This window comes from Ambystoma mexicanum, chromosome 7p, assembly GCF_040938575.1.
Source record: "Ambystoma mexicanum isolate Mex_15411 chromosome 7p, UKY_AmexF1_1, whole genome shotgun sequence".
Lineage (NCBI taxonomy): Eukaryota > Metazoa > Chordata > Amphibia > Caudata > Ambystomatidae > Ambystoma > Ambystoma mexicanum.
Window position 1 is genome coordinate 229,733,117 of NC_090939.1, and position 26,408 is coordinate 229,759,524.

General features: G+C 48.5%; 1 protein-coding gene across 3 annotated transcripts in view; it reads right to left on the bottom strand.

Moving 5' to 3' along the window:
- Nucleotides 1-26,408, bottom strand: part of MORC3 (MORC family CW-type zinc finger 3) — a 918,269-nt gene that overhangs the window by 484,352 nt on the left and 407,509 nt on the right. For all 3 annotated transcript variants that reach the window (XM_069636114.1, XM_069636116.1, XM_069636115.1), the window contains 2 exons: nucleotides 8,142-8,273; nucleotides 2,137-2,256 (listed from right to left, as the gene is read on the bottom strand). In XM_069636114.1, coding sequence (XP_069492215.1) covers nucleotides 2,137-2,256; nucleotides 8,142-8,273 — 252 coding nt within the window. The remainder of the gene's footprint in view (nucleotides 1-2,136; nucleotides 2,257-8,141; nucleotides 8,274-26,408) is intronic.

The following is a 26,408-nucleotide window of genomic DNA, read 5'->3' on the forward strand; positions in this document are numbered from 1 at the left end:
TCTCTGTCCGGAGGCGTAACGCATTTATGGTGGCTCCTGGCCTTCCGGCTGGCAGCCGCCAACACCAGAGACACGGGCGTGGGCTGCGACACCAAGCATCTAGTGGTAGACTCCGGAGCCTTAAATTTCTTTTCAAGGCAACCCTTCAAAGCCGGTTCTGAAAATGGATGCTGCATCGTGCGCAGGCCCTCCTGCCAGATGTAGTCAAGAATTGGCACGCCGAAGACAGCCTTCCTCCGGTTGCCCATATGGTCGAAGAGGAAGCAGTCCTTATGTTCCTCTTCAGGCACCAGTCCAAACTCCAGAAATGCTTTCGACATCATGGCGTGGAACGCCCCAATATCATCCGGAGGCGAAGGTTGCTCCGGGCTACGGGGCTGCTCCACTTCTGCCTCATCTCTCATCGGCGACGATGATCCAGTATAAAGGGTGTCCTGCGGAACACTCTCAGGGTCCGATTCAGGTAGCTCGCCCTCTTCCCGATGAGACCGTGGACGGCCCAACCCCACCGGCAACGGCAATGGCAACCATGTCAGAGGAGACTTCCTAGGAGCCTCATCAGGCAACACCTCGACACCTGACAACCTCGCATCCAGCTGTCCTAACAAAGATTGAAGTGTAGACAGTACTTGCAACGACAGCAGAGATTGCGGGTTAACCAGCGGATAACTGGGCGGCCTAGCCCCCATTCCACTCTACGTCGAAGGCATCACACTCTACAGATTCAGAGCAGACGGTCAAACACCTGCTTCTATTCCTCCTCCATTTCCGAAGAAACAGAAAATGTAGTTGGATCTTGCTGCAAAATATTCTCAAGAAGGATAGCCTGAAAGGCGACGGACTGCCATGCCCCACCCGTCGACAACAACCCTTCCGATTCCATCTGCGTGGACCACAACAGCATCAGGCCATCATCCGTCAGTGACGTTGATGGCGCCGATGACCCCACCATCGACGACGGGACCGTCGGAACCACGTCCCCTGGTTTCGATTTCACCGGAGACCCAGATTTTTTGGCCGAACCGGACTGGTGCTTCAAAGACTCCGGGCTGGACGAAGACCTGTGATGGTCCCTGGACGACAAGTGCTTCGACAAAGACTCCTTCGGCTTCGCCCGGACTTTCACCCGCACCGTAGACTTCTCAGGCCTACGACCAGACCCCCTGGATTGGTCCAACCGACCATGCTTGGACACCGAAGAACCACTCGTCTTCCACTGCTGCGGCCTTGACGAAGACTTACTGTCTTTCCCCACCTCCGAAGCAGACAATGAGGCCTGATGCTTCTTCGCCGGAGGTTCTGCCGAAGCTGCTCAGCGATGTTCCGTGGACTTCTCTGCTTTTCCCAAAGACTTGCTCCGCCGGGCCGAACCCACCTCAGAAGCCGGGTACGTGCCCTCATTCCGACAACATATGAGCCGTCGATTACAGTCCTTCAAGGTCTACTGCGAAAACACCCGACATATCTCGCTGGTATCTGCCAGGTGATGAGGTAGAGACAGTAAAGACAGGCCATATGACCATCCCCTGCGTACACCTTCAAGCTGCAGGTAGCGCAATGCCGAAAAAGAGACTTCTTCTGGGTTACAGACGACATCCTAGCGCACGATACCAAATGCACGTGCAAAAACACGAAGAAACACGAGGTGATCCTGAAAGTTTGGAGACGGTTGAAATCTGAAGGGAAGCCGCAGGGGCAGGACTATCAATACAGACGTCCTATTGGCGGGGCCCAAAGCACCCAAAAAGGATGTTGAAAGGACACTAAAGTGTCAAAGTTTTCCATAGGAAAACGTTAAGTTAAAGTTTGCAAGGTTTCCCAGCCTGACGACAGGGAAATATTCACAGCATGTGAATCCATGAAAGATGCAATGCTGGAGAAATGAGGGTGTCTACGGAGTGAAGTTTTTGCATCCAAACTACAATCGTACCCCGGACAAGAGGAATCCATTCAAAATCTGGTAGACGTGGGTTCAAAGATGTGGATTTGTACAGCCGGACAAACATACACACAGACATACATTCAGCTTTATATGTAAAGAAAGATGGATCATAGTGACCACTGTTATACATTCACTTAAAATCTTGTAGAAACAAAGGAGTGTGGGGGACTTCAATTTCATCCATTAAGGCTTACCTTTAACTGGCAGCCCACTCTTTCGTAAGCTTTGATAAGTCTGTTTTTGTGATACATCATTACCCCATAATGATCTTCGTTCCGACAGTTGAATCCAAACGTAATTTTCACAGTTTTAGGCTTAATATATTAAGGAAAACATTTACAGATTTTCAATTCTTACTTAAAATCTCTGTTTTTGTCGATGGTTTTTACCATCTGAGCAAGTTCAACCCAATAAGAGCAAGATTTTGAATAAGGCCTTCAAGACCTAAACTACTGATAGTATAGCGGGGACCAGCAGGGAGACCGGGGTTAATATAATGCACAATATGGCCCAGTGCTGTGCATTTCCCAGGAACTGCTTCCCCGTGGTATGGGTGAAAGGGGCAGGGATGAACAAGTACCTCTGGATAAGCTTAAGTCTGCATTTTGTCACATACGGAGAATACAGAAACCGGGAGAATGAAGAAAAGGCAGACAATGAAAATGAATAATTGCATGAGTGAAAATTATTTTACAGCACAGAAATTCCGGTTCTATATGATATTCCTGCATTTAAAGTACAAAAACAAAAAATACAGTTTTTCTTTGGCGGTTTTTATGTTTGTTTTAAAATGCAGAATTATTACGTGCTGCTCCCCAGCCCCCCCCCCCCAACTCTCTCACGCCCATTTGCTCATTAATCGGGGGGTTTAACCCCCCGAAAGGCCCCATTTCCCCAGCCACTTCCCACCTCTAAACACGCATTCTCCCCACACATACACACCACAGACGCATACAGTCCATAACTCAATTCTCCTGCAACGTGTCCACCTGGGCTCACAGAGCCTGACAGCCCCTGTGCGCACTTGTGTGGCGGCAGAGGTTTCACAATTCGATTTAGAAAGACTGCTCTGTGCGGTCACCGAGTTTTAGGCAAGATTGTATGCAGTACCCTGTGGGAGACTGCACCAGCACTGTCCTTTTGGCAATAGTTAACTCAACTATTGGTATAAGCATGTACTACACAATTTGGTAGAGTGACTAAGCAGCCAGGCTTATCTCAAGAGGGGAGAATGTGAACTGTAGGGTTGCAACATAGAGTTTCACAGTGACAAGCATCCAAATAAACACTTCCACTCAAGGTTTCTTGATTAAACAATTATTTATTAATTTAACAGTCGTTTGAATAAGCCTTCTTTAGAAGGGAGCAAATATGTAACACAAAAATATACTTCAATAAATACACACGCAGTTTCAATAAATCAGTAGATGACCATTTGGGATGGCACACAGACACTTCCCAAACCCTGAGGGGACTTACAAAACTAGGACACTGTGGATATTGATATACCACTGGTACATTTAGAGCAATACTAAGTTAGCTGTCAAAAGGAAAAGGTTAAGGGCGAAAACAATGGTTAAAAAGTTTCACTTTTAATCCCCTCTCGGCCCCCCAATGCAATGTAGATTAACCCTTTCCCAGCTACACAAGTTATAGAATGTGCGACTCTTTGGAGGGACAGATCAAAACAAAGTCAGAGGATAGAAGAGTCTTCAGGGACACAGGGCAGCCAATGTCAATTGAGCAAAGTCTAGTGGAGCTGGAGTTCTTCTTGAAGGTAAGTAAAAGGTCTTGCACAATGTTAGAGAGTTTTTGTTGAAAAAGAAATCACTGTTGGGCCACAAGCTGGGAGGCTTGTGATGGACAAAGCTGCAAGCAACTCTGCAAAAGATAACAAAGACAAGCCTCGACTAAGAGCTACCAATGCTGCACAACAAGAGGTGTGCCCCTTAGTTTAAAGTACCTTAGGTCTGAAGAAATTGGTTCCAGCAGCTTTCTGTTCCTGTTGTAGTACGGCAGATCCTGTTGTTCCTGGGCCTCAGTCATGGGGACAAGTGGGAGGACGTCTGGGGACTCCTGAACTACGATTCGAAGGTTGGCGGCAGCAACGGGCAAACTCCAGATCAGCAGCACTTCACGGTTTCAGCTTCTCACGAATAGCACCACCGCCGTGCTCAGATACCCTATGGACTTTCCTCACTTCTGGGGTCTGTTAAGCAGAGTTTGTATTGTAGTACCCTTTGGGACCACTACACAACTATGACTACAGGTGTAAGCAAAACCAACCTTTGGTTTAAGTCTGTAGTACACGGTTTTTGGTAGCGGAGCTGAGCAGCCAGGCTTATCTCAAGAGGGAATGTGAGCTGTAAGGATGTTACACATAGGTCTACAATCACAAGTATTCAAATAAACACTTACACTAAGGTTTCTTGGATAAACACTTATTAATTTATTACACAGTCAGTTATAAAACATTCACTAGAAGGAGGCAGTAAAATATACATCAATACACTTCAATACTACACTTGTTAAGTTTCTGAGGCATTTAAACTACTTTGAAGGAGGAGCAAAGAGGAATAGGTTTAGAACATAAAAGAATTACAATTTCTTAGACAGTGCAGATATTTTGAGTTCACCAGAAGGGTCAATTCAATTGGATAGGCCAAAGTCAAAGGGCTAAAGTCTTGGATAGGTAAAACGGTTCTGACAAGTAAACAAGTTCTTAGAAGTAGTTTGTAAGCAGAAGAATTATACGTTGGATCACAAGCTGATTAGGCCTGCTAGTTGCGAAAGTTTCAAGCACTCTTAGCGCGAGAGGTAAGTATTCTCAGTCTCGTTTCACAGTACCTTTCAAATGAAGAAAAAGATGCAGCTGAAGACTTCTGTTCCTGGCAGTTCCTGCAGATCTCGCTGTCCCTGAGCCTCAGTCGGGAGGACAAGAGGGAGGACGTCGGGGGACTCCTGCACTGCACAGGGACAGGTCGAAAAAGCTTGCACTTAGCAAATCTTCAAATCCGGTAGCTCTAGTAAAGCACACAAACTAGTGTCCCTCTCCCTTTCTTATTCGGTTTCCTGCAGCACTTTGAGGAAAATACAACCAGCTCTGAGAATGGTATCCAGGTGGCTTACGAGTCGAGTTGATTGGTCCCACCAACTCAAAGGGATAAGTCGTCCTTGAAGGGCTTCTCTGTCGAGATGAACCTATCGATTCGGACCTGCAGCAGGGCTTCACCAGTCAAACCAACGGTCCAGGAGTTGCAGCAGTCATCCTCTTCAAGCTCATCTTCGTGCTTTTGTTCCAGTGGTTGACTGTCTTCCAAGCCAAGAGATTTGCCTTTTATCCAGTTTCCTCCCATTCATCCCAGCCTAGCTGCCACTCACCCAGCAGGGTGGCTGTCCTTGCCGGACAGTCAGCCAGCCAATCACATCAGAGTGCATTTGGGTCTCCTAGGAGACCAAGCACAGGGAGTTTCGGGCACCTCCCTCACTTCCTGCCCACCCCAGGCACTCGGGCGCCAGAGGCGGTCTTCAGTCCTGAAGCCTGCCAAAGGCAATGAAACAAAGGGACCAAACCTGGTTGGGAGCGCAGAGACAAACACTAGAAGGACCTTTCCACAAAGAAAGGGTGAAAAAAGCAAACCGGGACCCGTTTAAACAAAGGGGCTTAAGGCGCCATCTCGGAAAAACATGGTAGTTTGTTGTAAAACCATTGCCACCAGCCATTTCGATAGAAAGGGGTAGCATTTGACTGCTACATGAATATCTAGACACAGGGGATAATAGGTAACTCTTCCAGCAGTCTATTGCACGAGGGGGTGTGCTGGGTCTAGGAATTTAAAAAGACTAGTAAAGTCAATTTCACTTTACTTACTCTGGGAAACGGTAGTTTATCCCAGAGAAGGTATTTAAACTTTGGGAAAGCCTGAAAAGGTTTGCCTGTGCCACTGCACTGAGGGTGCTGTGACACATGAAAAGATGATGCCTATGGAGTTGTCATAACCAAAGAAGACGAGAGTAAAACACACATCAAAATACATGAGAGAGCGGGAAAAAGGGTCACACTCTCCAGGTAAAGAAATCAAGGCCTCAAAATCCAGCAAAGTTGCTGGGGGTCTCTAAGGTAAAGCCAATTAGCACATTTTTGAAAATATTCCATAACAGCGTCCTGCACTCTGTTTAGGTGGCTCAAACTTGGTTAGTCCTGCTTTGAGGGAATCCGAGGATCTTCCTGGTGCTCAGGTCCGATTTAAAAACGATGCACTCGATTCTGGCATTCCTCTCCCTGGCAATCGTTCCCTGCGGCAGCAATGGAAGTACAGCCAGCTCCGAGAGGATTTCCAGATGAGTTTGTCTTGGGGTCGATTGGTCCCACCAACCCAAGGGGAGAAGTCGTCCTTTGCAGGGCTTCTCTAGTCGAGGTGAATTCGGAGCTTCAGCACTGCAGCAGGGCTTCACCGGGCAAACCAACGGTCCAGGAGTTGCAGCAAGTGTCTCTTCCAAGTTCTTCTTCGGATTCCTTCATCCAGTGGTCGACTCTGCCTTCTGTCTAAAAGACCTCGTCTTTTATGCAGGTTTCTCCCATTCATAACCAGCCTAGCTGTCACTCACACAACAGGGTGGCTGTCCTCCAATGACAGCCGGCCAGCCAATCACTTTTGGGTGCATTCCTGTAACCAGGGGGATTCAGCACGAAGTTTCGGGCACCTCCCTCACTTCCTGCCCTGCCAGACACGCTGGGGCGAGAGGCAGGCTTCACCAGTGAACCCCACCAAAGACAAAATGAACAAAGGGAGCAAACCTGGTTTGGCGCGCAGAGTAAATCTGAAGAAGGACCTTTCCAACAAGAAATGGCGAAAAAAAGAAGACCAGGGCCCTTTTTGACAACATGGGCACACATGGGTGCTTTACTGCAGCTGCAATTGCAGCCCGCGGTAGAAAAACACAATGTTTGGGAAATGGAAAAAGTAAACCACTGCCACCAGCCATTAATTGTAGAAAGGGTAACAAAAATGTTACATGAGAAACTAGACAAAGTGGATACCAAGTAACCCCTCCAGCACCTTATTGTAATATAGTGTGTGCTGGGTCTAGAAAGATACAAATGTAAGTCAAGTCAATTTCACTTCACTACTCTTGGAAACAGTAGTTTAACCAAGGGAAGTTATTTAAACCTTTGGGAAATCTGAGAGACTTCCCTTTGTCACTGCACTGAATGTGCTCTGTATCACAATGTAAAACGATGATGCCTATGGAGTTTGTCCAACTCCAAAAGCAAAAGAAACAGTGTTCAAATTAAAGAAAAATACATGAGGGAGTGGGGAAAAGGTCTTGCTCTCTCCAGGATAAAAATTAAAAGTCCTATAGTCCAGCAAAAAGACCAGGGGGTCTCCAAGGTAGGAGGGAATTAGCAAATTTCTGAGAATTCTCTTCAACACCGAGCAGTCTTTCTAAATCGGTCTTTTTTCCTTTTGGAAAAAAGAAAAAGGTCTTTTGATCTAGTACCGAAATCCGATTTGGTAATACTAAAGGCCCTTTGTGGTGGAGGATGCAGTAGTATTGGAGTTAGAACAGGAGTTGTCTAGTCTTTTAGGAAAGGATTTGCAGCCGGTTTCTGTGGTGTGAAAATAATACTTTCATTAAGCTTGCAAGCATATAAAGATATTCAGACTGGATATTGCTGTACACGGATGGGTCAAATTGTTTACTATGTATATAATGAGTGCATAAAACCTGGTGAGTATATAGTGCTTGGGAATCTGGCCTTTTGTACAAAGTACAAGGCTGCCACTGTGTCGCTATGAACACCAAGCACTGTGTCAGTTTGATGTTGTGGAACAGATTTGTAATGTATTATGTGGTGTTGGCTGCAACTTAAATAGGAAGGTGACAAGAAAGATGTTAAATAGAAGTTTACAACAAAAAAAAAGCCACAAGTGACAAATCAAATGGAGTTAAAAGATAACACCTTTTATATACATTTGAGTGGAAGTCCCACCCACCTCTGGAATGGGATTGTGCATTTGTTCATAAAGTGCAAGTGGCAGGTTATTAGTGCAGATGTAAAATTCTATAAACAACTGCACTATACAATTTGATGTTGTGTTATCAAAAAAGACACCATGAATTCCAAATCGAGAAGGAGATCAGAACAAAAGCTAGAACTTGGGCAATCACTTAGAGAGTAGTACATAAAGGATACAGCCAAAAACTTTGGTCGATAAATATCTCGTTCAATGTATGCAAGGTCCTTGGAAACCAGCCGTGTTTGGACTTTTTGCCCTCTTATTACTATCTGCATTCGAGGCTTCAGATATAAAATACTGCAATAAGCCTGCACAAAAAACAAACAGTTGTTAATAACAGTCTGGTACAATAATTTCACGAGACCTTTCCAGTTTCACACCTCAGAACAAATAATTCCAACTGTAATGAACACAAAGATCAATCATGCGAAAAATATTTAATGAATGTTAAAGTCGAATTGATGCCAGGTTCGACAGACATTTGGGGTAACAATTTTGGAGCAGGAGACAAGCAGAGGTAGACAAAATTCAATTTAATCTTGATTTATAATGCAACAATACACCAAAGCTTTAGTACCACACTTGAGAGAGGAAAGGAACAGGACAAGAAAGTTTGACCTTGTAGAAATGTTCTGTAAATAACCACATCTGTAGTAAACAATGAATTGGTATCAGACAAACTTCTGGCTAGTGTTAAAATTGTTCAACACAAACAGCCGCTTGAACCAGAGCTAGGTCCTTCACGTTTTTTTTTACATCTTAACTGACAAAGACCCAATTGGATGTGGAGGGTTGTTAGGCAAGATTGTATGCAGTAGCCTTTGGGTGAACTACAACAACCCTGGACTCCTGGCAATAGGAACCCAACCTTTGGTATACTACAACAGGTTGGTAGCGTGTTGAGCAGCCAGGCTCATCTCAAGAGGGGTCAATGTGAGCTGTAGAGGAGTTACAGAGGTTCACAGTGACAAGTAGTCAAATAAACTCTTACACACAAGGTTTCTTAATTAAACAAATATTAATTTATTTATCAGTCAGTTAGAGTAAGCCTTCTTCAGAAGCAAGCAATATAAAACAACACACAAATATACTTCAATATACACAGTTTCTAGATCAGCAAGTACCTTTTTGGGATATCCCACAAACCCAACCTACAACCTCAGGTGACTTCAATTGTTAGGGTGCTGGGAACATTAATATATCACTGTTGCATTTAGAATCTCTTAGGAGTAGGTAAAAGGAAAAGGTTATTAGAGCAAAACAAGAGATCACACTATTAGTCTGAAGCAGGTAAGTACTTTTTGTAACCCCCCCCCCCCCAATGCAAAGTTAGATAACTCCTTCCTGGAAGGAAGAGACAACCATTAAGCAGAGGAGAGAAGAGTCATTCAGGGAGCCAGGCCAGCCAATGTTAAGTTAGCAAATGTCAAGGTGTACTGAAGCACTTCTTGCAGGTAAGTCAAAAGTCTTTGTAGAATGAGAAGAAAATCAAAGTAGGGCCACAAGCTGGCCTGTGAGGTAAAGAAGCTGTTGGCAACTCTACAGATGCAACCAAGACAAGTTTCCAAAGAGGACAAGCAAGGTGGTACAACAAGAGGTAAGTTCTCTCAGACTTTACAGTACCTTTAGGTTGAAGAAAAGTGCAGCAGATGGCTTCTGTTCCTGTGCAGCTCTGCAGATCCTACTGTTCCTGGGCCTCAGTCGTGGGTGACAAGAGGGAGGACTTCTGGGGACTCCTGCTGTCATGCCTGCGCCACGGCGCACTCATTTGCAACCATCATGGACTAATTGTTATTCATTAATCTTCATAATACTCTTTGAACAACCCCCTTTTCACACTTTGGTACTTAATTTCCATTTGCGCAACATTGGTACTTTCCTATTTAATTCAACTAGCTACATGTACCATAATGCACCTTGCTACAGCTATCAATTCATGGCCATTATCATTCGCCAGCATTGGAACCACAATCCCCAGAAGCCCTAGCGATCAGTGCTGCTTCCACCATCTCAGGACCAGAGAGGGAGGAGGCAGATTATCTTCAGGTGTGCTGCTCCACGTGCTGCCAATTAGCCTGCCTCAGTACAGGTCTCTTGCATCAAGAGTCTCCCAGCCCCTTTTTGCCTTTAGCCTCGATTTTGTATGCTGTTCCTGGTTTATCCTGCTTTTGATCCAGTGCCCTTTCCGGGCTCCCTGCCTTGCAGCCGATCACGCTCCACTGTCTTCTACCTACAGCCCTTGTCCTCTGGGCTTCCTGCCTTGCAGCCTACTACAGTCCTCTGCAGCCCTCTACAGTCAGCGGCCCTGCTCCTCCGGGCTCCCTCCTTGCTGCCCTGCTCCTCTGGGCTCTTTGCCTTGCAGCCTGCTTCACTCCGCTGCCTACAGCCCTTGTCCTCAGGGATCCTTGCCTTGCAGCCTGCTTCACTCCGCTGCCTAGAGAGAGCTCTTGTCCTCTGGGCTCCCTGCCTTGCAGCCGATCACGCTCCACTGTCTTCTACCTACAGCCCTTGTCCTCTGGGCTTCCTGCCTTGCAGCCTACTACAGTCCTCTGCAGCCCTCTACAGTCAGCGGCCCTGCTCCTCTGGGCTCTGTCTGCCGTCTACTAGAGCTCTCTACCCTGCTCCTCTGGGCTCCCTGCCTTGCAGCCTACTACAGGACTCTGCAGTCCACAACAGTTTACCTGCACCTTGTGCCATCTGTTACTGCAGCCCTGCTTCCCTGTTTGCAGCCCCCCTGTTTCCTGGCTACTGCTCCCTTGCTCTCTTCCTTGTTTTCAATCCTCTGTTCTTGATCCCTGTCCTTCTCTTCCTTGAGTCCTCTGTCCTTCCCTTAGGTTACCCATTTCAGTTATACTGCTTTTCCTTCTGCTAGATTGCTCATTGACTTCCTTTTCCCTGGATATTTCTGTTCTCGTCTTTTCTTGTATCGTATGTAGATCCATTTGTACAGAGCTTGACTGTTGGTTTCCGGCAGGCAACCTCTGCCCCTTCCCTTGTCGCGTTTCTTTGTTAGACACCCACTGCTGTTCCCAGCCATGAGCATACAGCGTGGGCCCCTGTAATAGCAATCTGTGCAGAAGGCTGGAGTGTCATAAGGTCCATGGAACACTCTTTCCCATTTCTGCATACACCCCCAAGAGGGAATCCGGTTTGTTTGTACCTTTGCATTTCCTGTTACAGTTGCCTACTCATCGTTTTTATGGAGCTTCCTGCTGTGTGTGTGCTTATCTGTCACCTTACATCAGCACAGCCACCCAAACCTTACCTGGGTGCCCCGTGCCACTCTTGACAGAGTGCCTTCCTTGATACCTGCACTGCAATGGGACAGTCACCAACCACAACTGGTAATCTTCAAATAAGTGGGACTTCGGTGTTTCAGCTCCTCGCGTCTACCGCAAATAGCAACACTTGCAGTTCCTGGCTGTCGAGATGGGCTTTCCTTGCATCTGGGGCCCTGCACTCTGTTGAGTGGGCTCAGGCTCAATCTGTTGAGTGGGCTCAGGCTCAATCAGTCCTGCTTCCTGGAAGTCTGGGAGATCTTTCTGGAGCTCTTAGCAAAAAAAGCAACGCACACGATCTGGTATTCCTCTCCCTGGCTATTTGGTTTCCAACAGCAACTGCAGTGGAATTTCAACCAGCTCTGAGAGGATGTCCAGGTAGCTTACTTTGGAGTTGATTGGTCCCACTAGCTCAAAAAGGAAGAAGTCATCCTTGCAGGGGCTTCTCCGTCGATACGAATTTGGAGTTTGAGCACAGCAGCAGAGCTTCACCAGGCAAACCAACGGTCAAGGAGTTGCAGCAGGATTCCTCTTCAAGTTCTTCGGATTCCTTCGTCCAGTGGTCGACTCTGCCTTCCAAGCCAAAAAGCATTGCCTTTTATGCAGGTTTCTCCGATTCATTCCAGCCCAGCTGTCAGTCACCCAGCAGGGTGGCTGTCCTTGCCGGACAGCCAGCCGGCCAATCACCTAAGAGTGCTTTCCTATCTCCTAGGAGACGAAGCAAAGGGAGTTAGGCAGAGTTTGTATTCAGTACCCTTTGGGACTACTACACACAACTATGACTACAGGTGTAAGCAGAACCAACCTTTGGTATAAGTCTGTACTACACAGTTTTTGGTAGCGGAGCTGAGCAGCCAGGCTTATCTCAAGAGGGAATGTGAGCTGTAAGGCTGTTACACAGAGGTCTACAATCACAAGTATTCAAATAAACTCTTACACTCAAGGTATCTTGGTTAAACACTATTCAACAGTCAGTTATAAAACATCACTAGAAGGAGGCAATCTATATCACACAAAAATATACTTCAGTACTTTACACGGTACAGGTCAGGCATTTAAATTACTTTGAAGGAGGAGCAAAATGGCATTCAGAGTACTTTAAAGTAGGAGCAAAAAGGCATAGTTTCCGTAGTTAACGGAAAAGTCTTTGCCAAAGTTCTCAGAAGTAGTTTGTAAAAAAAAAAAAAAAGATTCATATGTTGGGGCACAAGCTGACTAGGCCTGCAAGTTGCCAAAGTTCCAAGCACTTTCCCAGTGAGAGGCAAGTACTCGGTCAGGTTTTCACAGTACCTTACAATGAAGAAAAAGATGCGGCTGAAGACTTCTGTTGCTGGCAGTTCCTGCAGATCTCGCTGTTCCTGAGCCTCAGTCGTGGGGACAAGAGGGAGGACGTCGGGGGACTCCTGCACTGGGACTGGTCAAAGCTGGCACTTGGCAAATCTTCAATTCCGGTAGCTGTAGTCAAGCACACAAACTGGTGTCCTCCTCCCTGGCTATTCGGTTTCCTGCAGCACTCTGAGGAAAATACAACCAGCTCTGAGAATGGTTTCCAGGTGGCTTACGAGTTGATTGGTCCCACCAACTCAAAGGGAGAAGTCGTCCTTGCAGGGCTTCTCTGTCGAGATGAACTTAGCGATTCAGACCTGCAGCAGGGCTTCACCGGGCAAACCAACGTTCCAGGAGTTGCAGCAGCGGTCCTCTTCAAGCTAGTCTTCAGTTCTTTCTTTCAAGTGGTCGACTCTGCCTTCCAAGCCAAGAGACTCCTTTTATCCAGTTTTCTCCTATTCTGTCCAGCCTAGCTGCCACTCACCCAGCAAGGTGGCTGGGCTTGCCGGACAGCCAGCCAGCCAATCACGCCAGAGTGCATTTGGATCTCCTAGGAGACTAAGCACAGGGAGTTTCGGGCACCTCCCTCACTTCCTGCCCACCCCAGATACTGGGGCGCCAAAGGCGGTCTTCAGTCCTGAAGCCCGCCAAAGGCGATGAAACAAAGGGACCAAACCTGGTTTGGCGTGCAGAGCAAAACTTTAGAAGGACCTTTCCACAAAGATAAGACCGGGACCTGTTTAAACAAAAGGGGCTCAGACACCATCTTGAAAAACATGGCTCCCGCGATTTAACGCTACCGGTGTTCACAGTAGGGATAAATCATGGGCGTTTGTTGTAAAACCAATGCCACCAGCCATTTCGATAGGAAAGGGTAGCATTTGACTGCTACATGAGTATCTAGACACAGGGGATACTAGGTAACCCCTCTCCAGCACTCTATAGTAAAATGAGATGTGCTGGGTCTAGGAATTTAAAAAGACTAGTAAAGTCAATTTCACTTTACTTTCTCTGGGGAACAGTAGTTTATCCCAGAGAAGGTATTTAAACCTTGGGAAAGCCTGAAAGGCTTCCCTGTGCCACTGCACTGAGGGTGCTGTGCGACATGATAAGATGATGCCTATGGAGTGGTCTAAAACTCCATAATCAAAGAACACGAGTAAAACATACAGAATTAAAAGTTCAAAGTCCCAAAGTTTAGCAAAAGAGCTGGAGAGCTCCAAGGTGGGAGGAATTGGCACATTTATGAGGATTCTCCCTAACAGGAGTTTCGGGCACCTCCATCGCTTCCTGCCCCCGCCAGACACCCTGGAGCCAGAGGCGGGCTTCACTCTTGAATCCTGCCAAAGGCAAAATTAACAAAGGAACCGAACCTGGTTTGGCGCGCAGAGTAAATCTCAAGAAGGACCTTTCCCACAAAGAAATGGCGAAAAAAGACGACCAGGCCATTTTGACAAAAATGGCACCCTTGGGTGCTTTACTGCAAATACAGCCCGCGGTAAATGCCACCAGCCATTCATTGAGGAAAGGGGAACATAAAATTGTTACATGAGAAGCTAGACCAAGGGGATACTAAACCTCCAAGACCCTATTGTAAGATAGTGTGTGCTGGGTCTAGAAAGTTACACATGCAAGTAAAGTCAATTTCACTTTACTGCTCTTGGAAACAGTAGTTTATCCAAGAGAAGGTATTTAACCGCTTAAATGCCAAGGACACAGTATCTCGTCCTTGGAATTCCCTACCAGGTGCCAAGGATGAGATAGCTTGTCCTTTTAGCACTTTGTTTTGAGCGATCCCTACAAAGCAGGGTTCGCTCAAAACAGTAATCCAACCCCGGGCTATGTGAGGGGGAGGTCCCTCCTCACTGCCAGGGGGCTGGATTACCTTCAGTTTCACGTCAGCGTGCGTAATGCACGCCGACATGAAACAAAGTAAATTCACTTCCATTTTCGGCTGCCGCGGTGGAGAGAAGGTGACTGCCCGTTTGTCCCCCCGCCCCAACCCAAAATGGACTGGGGGCCATGTCATGCAGCCCTCCCTGGGGGCATATAAGGGGCGGGCATGTTATGCACTCCTCCCTGGGGTCAGATGCCCCTTCCTAGGAGCAGATAACTGCCCCCAGGGAGGGCTACATGAGATGCCCCGCCCCTCCATTTAGGGTGGGGGGGGTGTACCCCACTTTACATTACAAGATTCACCGGCGGATTAGGGTGTCCCTCAGCCCCCCGCACCCCCTAAAGTGCAGCCTACCATTTTCAATGTTTTTCTTTGTTTACCAAACTTCCCTTGGCGCAGATGGGCACATTGGTGTGCCAATCTGCCCGCAGGGTGCCCAAACCTTACTGCCCCACCCACTGAGGGGCCTGTCGCACGTTTTTTGGTGGCTCTCCTCTCCCCCACCCCAAATGGAGCGGGGTCATCTCATGCAGCCATTCGTAGGAGCCCCAAGGAGGCCTGCATGAGGTGCCCTACCCATCCATTTGGGGTGGGGGGGTCACCACAAAATGTCAGACAGGCCCCCAATGGGTGGGGCAGTGGTTTTGGGCACCCTGTGGGCAGATTGGCACACTAAGGTGTCCATCTGCGCCAAGGGAAGTTGGGTAAACAAAGAAAAACATTGAAAATGGTAGACAGCATTTTAGGGGGGCTGTAGAGCACCCTAAACCGGCTGGGAATTTTGTAATGCAAAGGGGGGAGGGGTGGCCCTCTCCCCCGCCCCAGCCAAAATGGAGTGGCGGCCATCTCATGCAGCCCTCCCTGGGGGCAGATATCTGATCCTAGGACGGGACACCTGACCCCAGGGAGGACTGCATGTGAGCCCCCCCTTTATTGTGCCAATCTGCCCCCAGGGTATCCAAACCCTACTGCCCCACCCGGGGGGCCTGTATGACTTTTGGGGTGGCCCTCTCCCCCCACCCCAAATGGAGTGTTGGGGGCACCTCGTGCAGCCCTCCCTGGGGGCAGATTTCTGCCCCTAGGAAGGGGCAAATGTGTTTTCACTGGGGGGTGAGGTTCAGTAGACCACCAGGGATGGCTTGCAAGGGGGGGCCATGATTGGAAAGTATTAGTGTAGATTTGCTTTTGCTGGGGTGACCGTAGGTTGGTTTGTTTTAATATTTATAATGCACGCCACACCCAAGGGGATCAGGGCGCAGAGGGCAGTAAGGATGTTTTCAGCTTGGTTACATTGCTGTACATTAACATGCATGTATATACACAGAACACAGAATAAGAAATACAAGGTGCAAGATATATCAAGTAATCAGCAGTTTACAAAATGTACATAGCAGAGATGGAGCTTAAAAGAAAGAAGAAACTAAGTAGGTAAGGAAACATAGATAGACTAGGGTTGGGAAGCGGGTGAGTAGGGTTATAAGAGGGTGGTGAGCCAATACAGGCAGAGATGATGTAGAATGGGAGGGAAGTGACGCTAGTAGAGGGCGGTCCGTGGGTTAGCAGTCATTTTCCTTGATCAAGTGAATGTAGTTGCGCCTTAAGTGTGGGTATGTTTGGTCTACCCTTAAGGTGGGAGGCAGGGAGTTCCAAAGTTGAGCGGTTTTCACCGGGAAACTGTTTCCTCCGGTTTTGGACCGTTTGAATCTGGGCACGGTGAGGAGGTTGGAATTGGCAGTTCTGGTCGGTCGGTTGGATGAATGTCTCTTAAATCTGTCAATGAGGTATCTTGTGGCAGCGTTGTTAAGGCATTTGTGCTTGAGAAGCTACTTTGAGTGAGATCTCGTCTGTGGTGGCGAGCCAGTTGTAGGAGCTCCTTGTGTTGGAGATGCTTAGTGCAGCTCTGAGAGCATTATTTTGTAAGATCTGAATTTTATTTGTAATGTATTTGTTAGCCCCTAGGTAGAGGGCATTACAATAATCCAGTTTTGACAGAATTAAGGCTCTAGCCAAGGTGGTGCAGCTGTTAGTAGACAGGAATGGCTTGGCAGCTCTAATTAATTTACACGTGTAGGCTATAGTTGAGGCCATGGAAATGACCTGTTTGTTGAAGCATTGGGTGGCGTCTAAGTAAAAGCCTAGAGTTTTGACTTCTTTGGCTACGTTGATGGTGTTTCCACCTATGATAAAACTAGTGTAGTTATGACCAAGTTTGTTGATATTGTGGGTGGTGCCAAGGATTAGAAGTTCGGTTTTGTCATCTTTCAGGCATAGACCGTGAGAGGCCATCCATGCCTGGATGAGGTACACCAGATTCACCAAGGCCAAATCCTTGTCATAATCTCCCGTCAGCGGTATGAGGATCTGGGTATCATCAGCATAGTTGGTGTAGGTGATACCAAGACCATCGAGATCAACGAAAAGGGGCTTCGTGAAAAGGTTGTACAGAGTGGGGAAACACATGAGCCCTGAGGCACCCCGCAAGTGATGGGAATGGGGTCAGCGGATGCTGAGGCAGAGAAGACGCGCATAGTCCTATTGTTATCACTTCATGTGATAAATGGGCTGCCGAGTCCAGGTGGTTGCAGAGAATTCTATGGTCTACTAAATCAAACGCTGCTGTAAGATCGAGGAGTAGTAGTAGAGCGGCTTTACCATTGTCTCCAAGAATGTCAATTTGTGCCTTAAGGTCGATCAGCGCTGTTTCAGTCCCGTGTTGTGGTGTAAAGCCGGACTGGCGGACTCCCAGGAGGTGGTTTTGTTCTAAGTATCACTGTATTTGAAGGTATCCTACCTTGTCTAAGATTTTAAGCAGGAAGGGGACTGTGGTGATAGGTCTGTAGTTGGTCGGTATAGAAGGGTCCAATTATGGCTTTTTAAGTAGTGGAAGAACCCAGGACTCTGAAGTTCCTAGGGATAGTCCCAGTAGAGAAGGAGGAGTTAACAAGCTTAGAGATAAAGGGTGATAGATCTCTGGCCGCATCTTTGATGATTTGCGAAGAGCAAGGATCACCTTGGCAGTTAGATGGTTTGAGGGTCAATATAACTTTTGCAATCCCTAGGGGAGATACTTCAGAGAAGCTAAAGCAGTGTGAAGATTTATATTTGGGTTTTTGAGTGGGCGGGGGGATGTTAGCTGTGGGAGTAGGACGACGGAGAAGAGCTTCCGTTTTGGTTAGTAATCTTGACCTGGAGGGCTGCGAATTTGTTACAAAGGTAACAAATGTTTTTGGATTAGTTTACAGCTTTTTCTATGTGAGTACTGTTTATTATTCTACGGTTATGGCCCATTGTCAGTGGGGTGGGTGAGAGTGGGGCTGGATTGTTGGTGGTGTGGGTGGGTATGGGCCATCTGGGCAGATATTTTTGTGGGCTGGGACACAATTGCAGGGGCAGGCCACAAGTTGCCCCCCATGCCAGCAGAACATTGGTGTTTCCCTGGGAGCGGATGTCTCCCATGTGGGTTGACCGCCTGCAAGCCCAGGCTGCACCTCTGGCTGTGCTAAGTTACAGATTTGCATCCGGGGAGGAATGGGGATCCTGCCGGGGCTCCCTGGATCTGCCGCTGTGCTTAGGGGACGGTACACCCACATGTTAAATGGATGTCCAAGGCCGGGGACATCACCTCCAACTGTCCTGGTGTTGTGGCTGCGCTGCATTACAACTTTTCCCTTTGGGGAGGTATTGGCGAACTGCCAGGACTCCCTGGTGGGGAAAAGCTGTAAAACAGGCCAGCAAGAACTCCAGGACGGTTGGAGGCGATGTCCCTGTTAGGCAGAATTGTATGCCGTACCCTCTGGGACCACCACACACAATTAGGACTACAGGTGTAAGCAAGACCAACCTTTGGTATAAGTCTGTACCACACAGTTTGTTGGTAGCGAGCAGAGCAGCCAGGCTTATCGCAAGAGTGAATGTGAGCAGTAGCAGTAGTTACACAGAGGACTTTCAATCACAGTGGTTCAAGTAGACACTTCTACTCAAGGTTTATTGGTAAAACACGTATTCATTTATTGAATTGTCATGAGGCCTCTGCCGGAAAGGAAGACAGTAGCCGTGGGCTATGATCTCCAGAACCCACACATCTGAAGTAATGGCACGCCATTCTACAAGATGCTGCGCCAACCCCTCCCCCCCCCCAACCGGCGAACCATGGGACATGGCCTCATGACTGAGCGGAAGCGGTTGCGGCAGTGCCCGACGGTAAAGAGGCAACTGCCCGAGCGGCTTTGGCACCTCAAGTACCTGGTTTTCCACCTCTGGTACTCCTAGATTGGCCCCTTTGACCAGCAGCTCCCCTCGATCTACTAAAGGAAGAGTAATTTTGAAAGTAGCCCCCCCCCTCCATTGCCGCAGCGCTCAACGACTTCGATGCAGCTTTGGAGGTCTGCAACCTCTCAAGGCTCTAGTCAACCTTGCTGCCAAAAGGATGGACACCATCAAAGAGCATGTTGAGAAACCAGGACTGTACATCAGGAGCACACCCCAACATCTTCAACCACGCAAACCTGCGCATCACGGTGCTCGCCGCCACGGACCGGCTGACACAGTCTGCCATGTCCAGACCCGACTGAACAGATTCACACATGGCATCCTTGCCATCCTGAACGAGGGCAAGAAAACCCCCGCGTTCCTCCCCTTCAGGAATATGTTCAGCCGCTAAAGATACACAATTCAACAGAGTGTGAGTGACTCTTACCAAGGCACAAACAGAGTTTGCGGTCTTTAAAGCCATACCCCCAGATGAAAATACTTTCTTCACCCAACCGTCAAAGCGCTTTTCGTCCGTATCCGGAGGGATGGTAGGGTACACAGCCTGCTTTATTGGGGCCGTAGCCGCCTGCACCATCAAACTCTCCGGAGTGGTGTGTGTAGACAAGTAGCAGGGGTCGCCACTGGCTGGACAGTATTTTTTCGGTAGAGACTTATTCATTGCCGGGAGACTCTACGGAGAAGTCCAAGCCGCCGCCAACCTTCTTTGTAAGGCCATATGAAATGGCAGCACCGCGTCAGTGGGTGGACCTTGGTCCAATATATCTGTCAGGTCATCCTGCAGAAAATCCACAGGTGGAGCAGACCACCCCAAATACTCAGTCGCCCTCGACATGAGACGCCTGTAGGAGGACTCAGCATGTGTACCAGGCTCAGGCCTGTCAAACTCAACCTCCGGAGAGGTGTCCAGACCACTGGCGTCATGTAAGGACTGACGTAGGTCTTCCATCTGGCTGTGACCAGACAACAGGTCATCAGGAACCTCAGGAGGTACAAACCCCTCCTCATCTGACCCTTCTTGCACCTCTGAGATGTAATCCAAAGGCTGGAAAAAATCCCTGGATGAAGGTACATAAAAAGGCTCAAACACAGGCCTCACTGATTTACTCAGGGCCTTCCTCGGAGGATCCACGGCCCTCCCCGACACCTCCGGTAAAGCCTCCTCAAAAGGCGTTGAGGGCGCCGATGGACTCGGCGTCAAGCGAGGCACCGACAACTTCGACAATGGCTTCAAGGCCAGAGCCCCGAGCGTGTCCTTCGACGGCCTCGGCACCGAAGGCGTCGACGACTTCCTTGGAGCTGGAGCCTCAAGAGAGTCCCTCGATGGACATGGCGCTGACGGCGTCTATACCTTCTTAGAAGGCCTCACAGGCTCCGACGGTCTCGAGGGCGTTGAGGACCGGGACCTGGCACGGCGATCAACCTTGTCCGATCGGGACCTTGATGGCTCCAGATCATCCCGCCAACTGCCCGAGCCCGAAGGCATGCGAGCGGTGGCCCTAGCGCGTTCCTTACCGGCTTCTCTCGAAGGCACGGACGGAACGGTGCCCTGCAATTTGAAAATCGCCATCATAGCCTTGCGAAATGCGTCCCATTCCGCCGGTGATGAATGCTTGTTGGGACGCGGACGAGGACGGGGAAGGCGACCGGTGACGGCGCTTCCGAGAGTGCTTAGAAGAGGCAGAGGAATGGCGGGACCCATTCCGAGAACGGGGCCCCCTGGACTTACGCCGAAGCGGAGAGTCGGCCATCAAATCGTCGGTCGAAAGTCCCGTGGATTTCGACTTACAGGGTTTGGAAACCTTACTTACAGACAACTTCTTCCACCCCTGCAAGGCCTTCGACGTCAAGGACTGGCATTCATCGCAGTCGTCGGTGGAGTGGCTCTCGCCAAGGCACCAAAGGCAGATGTCGTGCAGGTCCGTAAGGGACATCTTGGAACGGCAGTCCCAACACTTCTTGAAGCCCAACCGTGGGGTAGAAGAAGACGAAGACATTCAGAATATCCAATTATTAGAAGAACCGATTCAACAGAAGAAGACCCGAGGCGCGCCGAAATTCCAAAGCGAACATGTTCGTGGAAAAAACGTAACTGAGGCTACGGGCGTTGTGCATTCTACATATAACATCCGGTGACGTCGGCTCTCGACCGAGGCCCTCGAGGGACAGCGTATCGACGTAGGACCCAGACGCCGAATACTTTCTCAAAGCAGCAGAGCTGTGGACATTACTGTCAGAGATTAACAAGTTACTTCGAGGGTGACGTCATCGGGTGTGTAAGTAGCACGCGCGGCACCCGTTGGCCTCAGTTCTGTTTTTCCCCTCTGTGATCTGTATCTGTGATCTTGTACTGTGTAGATTGTGCCGGCAGAAAGGTATCAGCCTTGCGAGATTTGAGATGGCAATAACCCGGAAAAAATCTACAGAGGGGTAGATTGGGAGGGCGATGAGGAATACGTTGGAGGAACATCCAATCGAAAGAACGTTACCAGGTAAGAAGTAACTTGTTCTTCGAGTGGATTGTGTCCTCCAAAGTATTCCTCATCTTAGATAGGCTCCCAAAGCAGTATTTTGCATAGTTCCTCTGGAGGAGGGGTCAGATTATAATTTTATTTTATTTTTTTAAATGCCCTTAGATGGCAGAGCAAAGCACTGCTTTTCCAAAAGTTAGCTCCCTAGACTGGGAAGCATCCAGGTTATAGAATTTTGAGAAGGTGTGAAGCGAAGACCAAGTTGCTGCTTCGCAAATGGACCTTATAGGGACACCTCTTTGAAGGGCTGTGGAAGAGGCGACGCCTCCGGTGGAATGAGTTCTTAACCATTCAGGTGCGTCTTTTTGTGCTAGTCTGTAGCATTCTGCAATGCAAAGCACGATCCAGCGCGAAATTTGTTACTGATTGACCCAGCTTTCTTCCAGTGTAGCCTATAAACAACTGGTTGTCCACTCTAAGTCTAGAAAGCCTAGAGATGTAAAGGCTTAAAGCTCTTTTTGGGTCCAGTCTGTGTAGTCTTTCTTCCTCCTTAGAAGGAGGTGGTGGAGGATAGAATGAGGGTAAAACAATTTTCTGATTCAAATGAAAATCAGATATTACCTTCCGTAAAAATGATGGTTTAACCCTCAACACAACCCTGTCCTTATGGAACACAGTATAGGGTGGCCCAGAAGATAGTGCCTGCAATTCGCTCACTCTTCTTGCTGATGTTAGGGCAACTAAAAATGCTGTTTTCCATGTTAATAATCTTAATGGACACGTGTGCATAGGATCAAAAGGGGCACACATTAAGTTTTTTAATACCAAATTTAGATCCCAAATCGGTACTTGAAATGGGTGAGGAGGAAACACATTAGTGAGACCTTTCATGAATTGTGTTATCAAAGGAATTTTGAAGTAGGAGCATTCTTCCGATGAGCGCTTGAAGATGGAAAGCGCCGCAAGGTAACCTTTTATTGTTCCGATATTTAGACCTCTATGTGCTAGGGTCAGAAGGAAAGATAGTACTTCCGGAATAGAACATAGAAAAGGATCGACATTCTTTTCCCTGCACAAGTTGCAAAACTTTTTCCAATGGCAACGGTACAGAGACTGTGTTGCTGGCCTTCTTGCCGAAAGCAACACCTCCATAACATCATCTGGAAGGTTCCAATCCCTGTATCTCAGCCTTTCAGATACCAAGCATGAATGTTGAGTGTTCTGACCTCTGGCTGGAGAACCTGACCTTCCATTTGAGAGAGAAGGTTCTCTCTCTGAGGAAGACTTACTGGAGGACAGATGGACATATCTAGAAGGTCCGGATACCACGTTCTCCTGGCCCAATCCGGGGCAATTAGGATCATGTGGTTCCCGAAGCATCTCAGCCTCCTGATGACCTGAGGAATGACGGGAATCGGAGGGAACGCATACAATAGTGGGAAATTCCACTCCACCACGAACGTGTCCCCCAGGGTTCCTCTCGGGGGAAATTCCCTTGAGCAATACCTTTCGCATTTTCGGTTAGTACTGGTTGCAAATAGGTCTACCTGAGGGGTTCCCCAAAGGGCGAAGATCTCTTGAATGACTTCCTGAGCCAATTCCCATTCGTGGGACACCGTGCTCTGCCTGCTCAGAGCATCTGCCGCCATATTCTCTTCCCCGGCCAGATGAATTGCCGTTAGAGATTCCCTCTCGAATCGCCCAATACCAGAGCCGCATTGCGCCTCTGCACAGGGGTACTGACCCCACACCACCTCTTTTGTTTAGGTAGTGCATGGCCACTGTGTTGTCCGTCATTATCAGGACATTCTTTCCCCTGACAGATGGCAGGAAGGCCTTCAGCGCTAGTCTGATTGCCCTCAGCACCAAAAGGTTGATATGTAGTTTGGACTCCGATGGAGACCAGCGACCGTTTGTCGTCAAATCGTTGGCATGTGCTCCCCACCCCAGGAGTGAGGCATCCGTCATTACTGTGACCTCCGGCCATGGTTGCCAAAAGGGTTCTCCCTTTAAGATGTACTCTGCACAGGTCCACCATAGAAGGTCTTGTCTGACCTTGTTCGGAATCTGAAGAAGATCCGTCATTGGACCCGAGAACTGGGACCACTGAGTCTTTAGGGCCCATTGAAGGTATCTCATCCTCAAGCGTGCCTCTGGCACCAGAAAAATGCAGGATGCCATGAGGACGAGCAACCGTAGAAAGTCGTAAACCTGGAGATTTTGGGCATTTTGAAACCATCTGAAGAATGTCTTGAGCCCTCGTCTTGGGAGACGAGCTCTTTCCCAAGGATGTGTCTAATACAGCTCCTATGTATTGAAGGTGTTGGGAAAGTGTAATTTGAGACTTCTTTAAGTTGAGGGAGAAGCCCAGTTTGTGGAGGAAGTGGCAGGTGACTTTCAGATGATCCAAAGCTTGCTCGGCAGAGCGCGCTCTGATCAGCCAGTCGTCGAGGTAGGGGTAGACATGAATCCCCCCCTCTCCTGAAGTGCGCTGCCACCACTACCATTAACTTGGTCAAGACCTTTGGGGCGGAGGTCAACCCGAATGGCAGGACTCGAAACTGATGGTGTGAGTCGCCAACAACGAACCTCAGGTATTTTCTGTGCTTGAGATGAATCGGCACATGAAAATAAGCATCCTGGAGGTCCAATGACACCAACCAGTCCTGGAGTTGAAGGGCCTGAAGGATCTGATAAAGAGTAACCATCTTGAACTTGTCCTTCCTGAGGAACTTGTTCAAGCTTCTTAAGTCCAAGATGGGTCTCAGTCCTCAGTCCTTTTTTGGGGATCAAAAAATACGGGGAGTACCAACCCTTGTTCCTCGCCACTGCAGGTACTTGTTCTATGGCACCTTTCTCCAGCAGGGTTAGAACTTCCTGCTGTAGGAGCGGATTTGAAAACTTCAACGGGTGTCTCCCTGGTGGATTGCTTTGAGGTTGCTTTAGAAAAGGAAGGCAATAGCCTTGGGCTATTATTTCTAGAGCCCAAACATCTGAAGTAATGGCTCGCCATTCTTGCAGATGCTGTGACAGCCTGCCTCCTACAGGTGTTTTGTGGTGAAAGTCCTCAAAGTGGTTTTGTGGCGGATGTTGCAGCCGCTGATGGCAAAGAGGCTGCAGCTGGCTTAGCACGTTTTCCTCGTCCACCACGAGTGGCTTTTCTTTGGCCCCTTTGACTGACCATTCCTCTCGTCTTCCCGTATGAGGTATAATAACAATAGGATCGGCCCCTCCATGATTGTCCTTGCGCACGAAAAGGCTGAGGTTGCCTAATAGCAGCTCCTAAAGATTTGGCCGCTGCTTTTGAGGTATGCAACCTCTCAAGGCTCTCGTCAGCCTTGTTGCCAAAAAGGTGAGACCCATCAAAAGGCATGTTCAGGAGGCGGTTATGTACGTCCGGTGCAAAACCTGACTTCCGTAACCACGCAAACCTGCGCATTACCGTGCTAGTGCCCATGGACCTGCTTACACTATCCGCAGTGTCCAATCCAGATTGAAGGGATTCCTGCATGGCCTCCTTTCCATCTCTAATGATGGCTAGGAAACATTCCCTTTCTTCCCCTTCTGGTTTGTGCTCCGCCGCCATTGCGATGCACTCCCACAGAGTGTACAAAAATTTTGCCAAGGCACATATGGAGTTGGCAGATTTTAATGCCATGCTCCCGGCTGAAAATACCTTCTGTGCCCAACCATCCACACGCTTATCGTCCCTGTCTGGAGGGAAAGACGGGTACGCAAGTTTGTTGGAAGCTGTGGCTGCCTGTATGACCAAACTCTCGGGAGTTGGATGTTTTGACAGATAGCCGGGGTCGCTACTGGCTGGGCGGTATTTTGATGCTAGGGATTTATTCACCGGAGGACTAGAATCCAGAGTTTCCCAATTCTTGGCCACCCTGTTTTGTAAGGCTACATGAAAAGGTAAAACTGGGTCTTCAGTGGGACCATGGCCCAATATGTCTGTCAAATCGTCCTGGACGAATTGGGCTGTTGGTTTAGCCCATCCCAAGTAGTCTACCACCTTTGTCATTAATTGACAATAAGATGGACTGGCATGCTCTCCTGGATCTGGTCTACCAAAATCATTCTCAGGAGAGGTATCAATGCCACTTGCATTATGAAAGGACTCCACCAAATCCTTCATCCTGCTTTCTTCCGATATTAAGCATTCTGGGACATTTTGGGTGCCATATTCCAACCCAAAAGGTACATCTTCCTCTTCGGATCTCTCCTGATCCTCAAAAATTGAGGTCAAGGATTTGAAAAACTCCTTAGGGAGAGGCTTGAAAACCTTCTCTGGGAGAGGAGGAAGAGGAGGAAGAGGTGTAATACTAGATTTTGAAGAAGATACATGTCTTGCAGTTTTCTCCTTCTCCTTTTCTATCTGCCTTTGCTTGGTTGGAGCCTTTGGCGCCGAAGGTTTCGATGTCGATAAAGGCGTCAATGACATCGTGGTCGTCGACTGGGTCTGCTTCGAGGGAGTCGAGGCGGCCTTCGACAGTTTCCCCTTCGAGGTGTGGAAGGTCTCGGACGCCGTCGGTGACCTCGAGCGGTCGACTTGACTCTAGCGTTTTTCGCTCGGCGTCCTGAAAGGTTCTCTATCCTTCCTTTTACGATCGCTCGGGCTCGAGGGCGTGCAAGTGTCGGAGCGATGACGCTCCCGGCCGGCTTCCGAAGAAGGACCGAGGCTTCGCTTTCTCAAACCCCTCTATCATTTTGACCCTAAACGCTTCCCACTCTTCGGAAGACGAATGTTTTGTGGGGCATTTCATTTTCGGAGACTCGTCTGACGACGAGGTTGAGGGAGATCTATGGCGTCGTTTCTTCGACGAAGACGACGAGCGATGAGAATCGCCTCAAGATCTGGATCTATGCCTTTCGCGTCGAGGAGATTTTTCCCCATGGGGTCTTGACTCAACGCTAGAGGCTTTCCGATCCTTCCGACCTACCTGTAGCTTTCTTCTCCTTTCTCGCAAGCCCTTTGCCGTCATCGCCCGACACTTCGAACAGGCCTCCATGTCGTGGCCTTCCCCGAGAGACCACATTTTTGAGCCGCACGACTTGCATTTCTTAAAACCCGATCTCGGGGTCGATGATGAGGACATTATTTCTTCTCGTAATATTATATTTCCTGACAGAACTCGAGGCGCGCCGAATGTCCGAAGCAACGTATTGCGGAAAAACAGAAATGAGGCCAATGGGCGC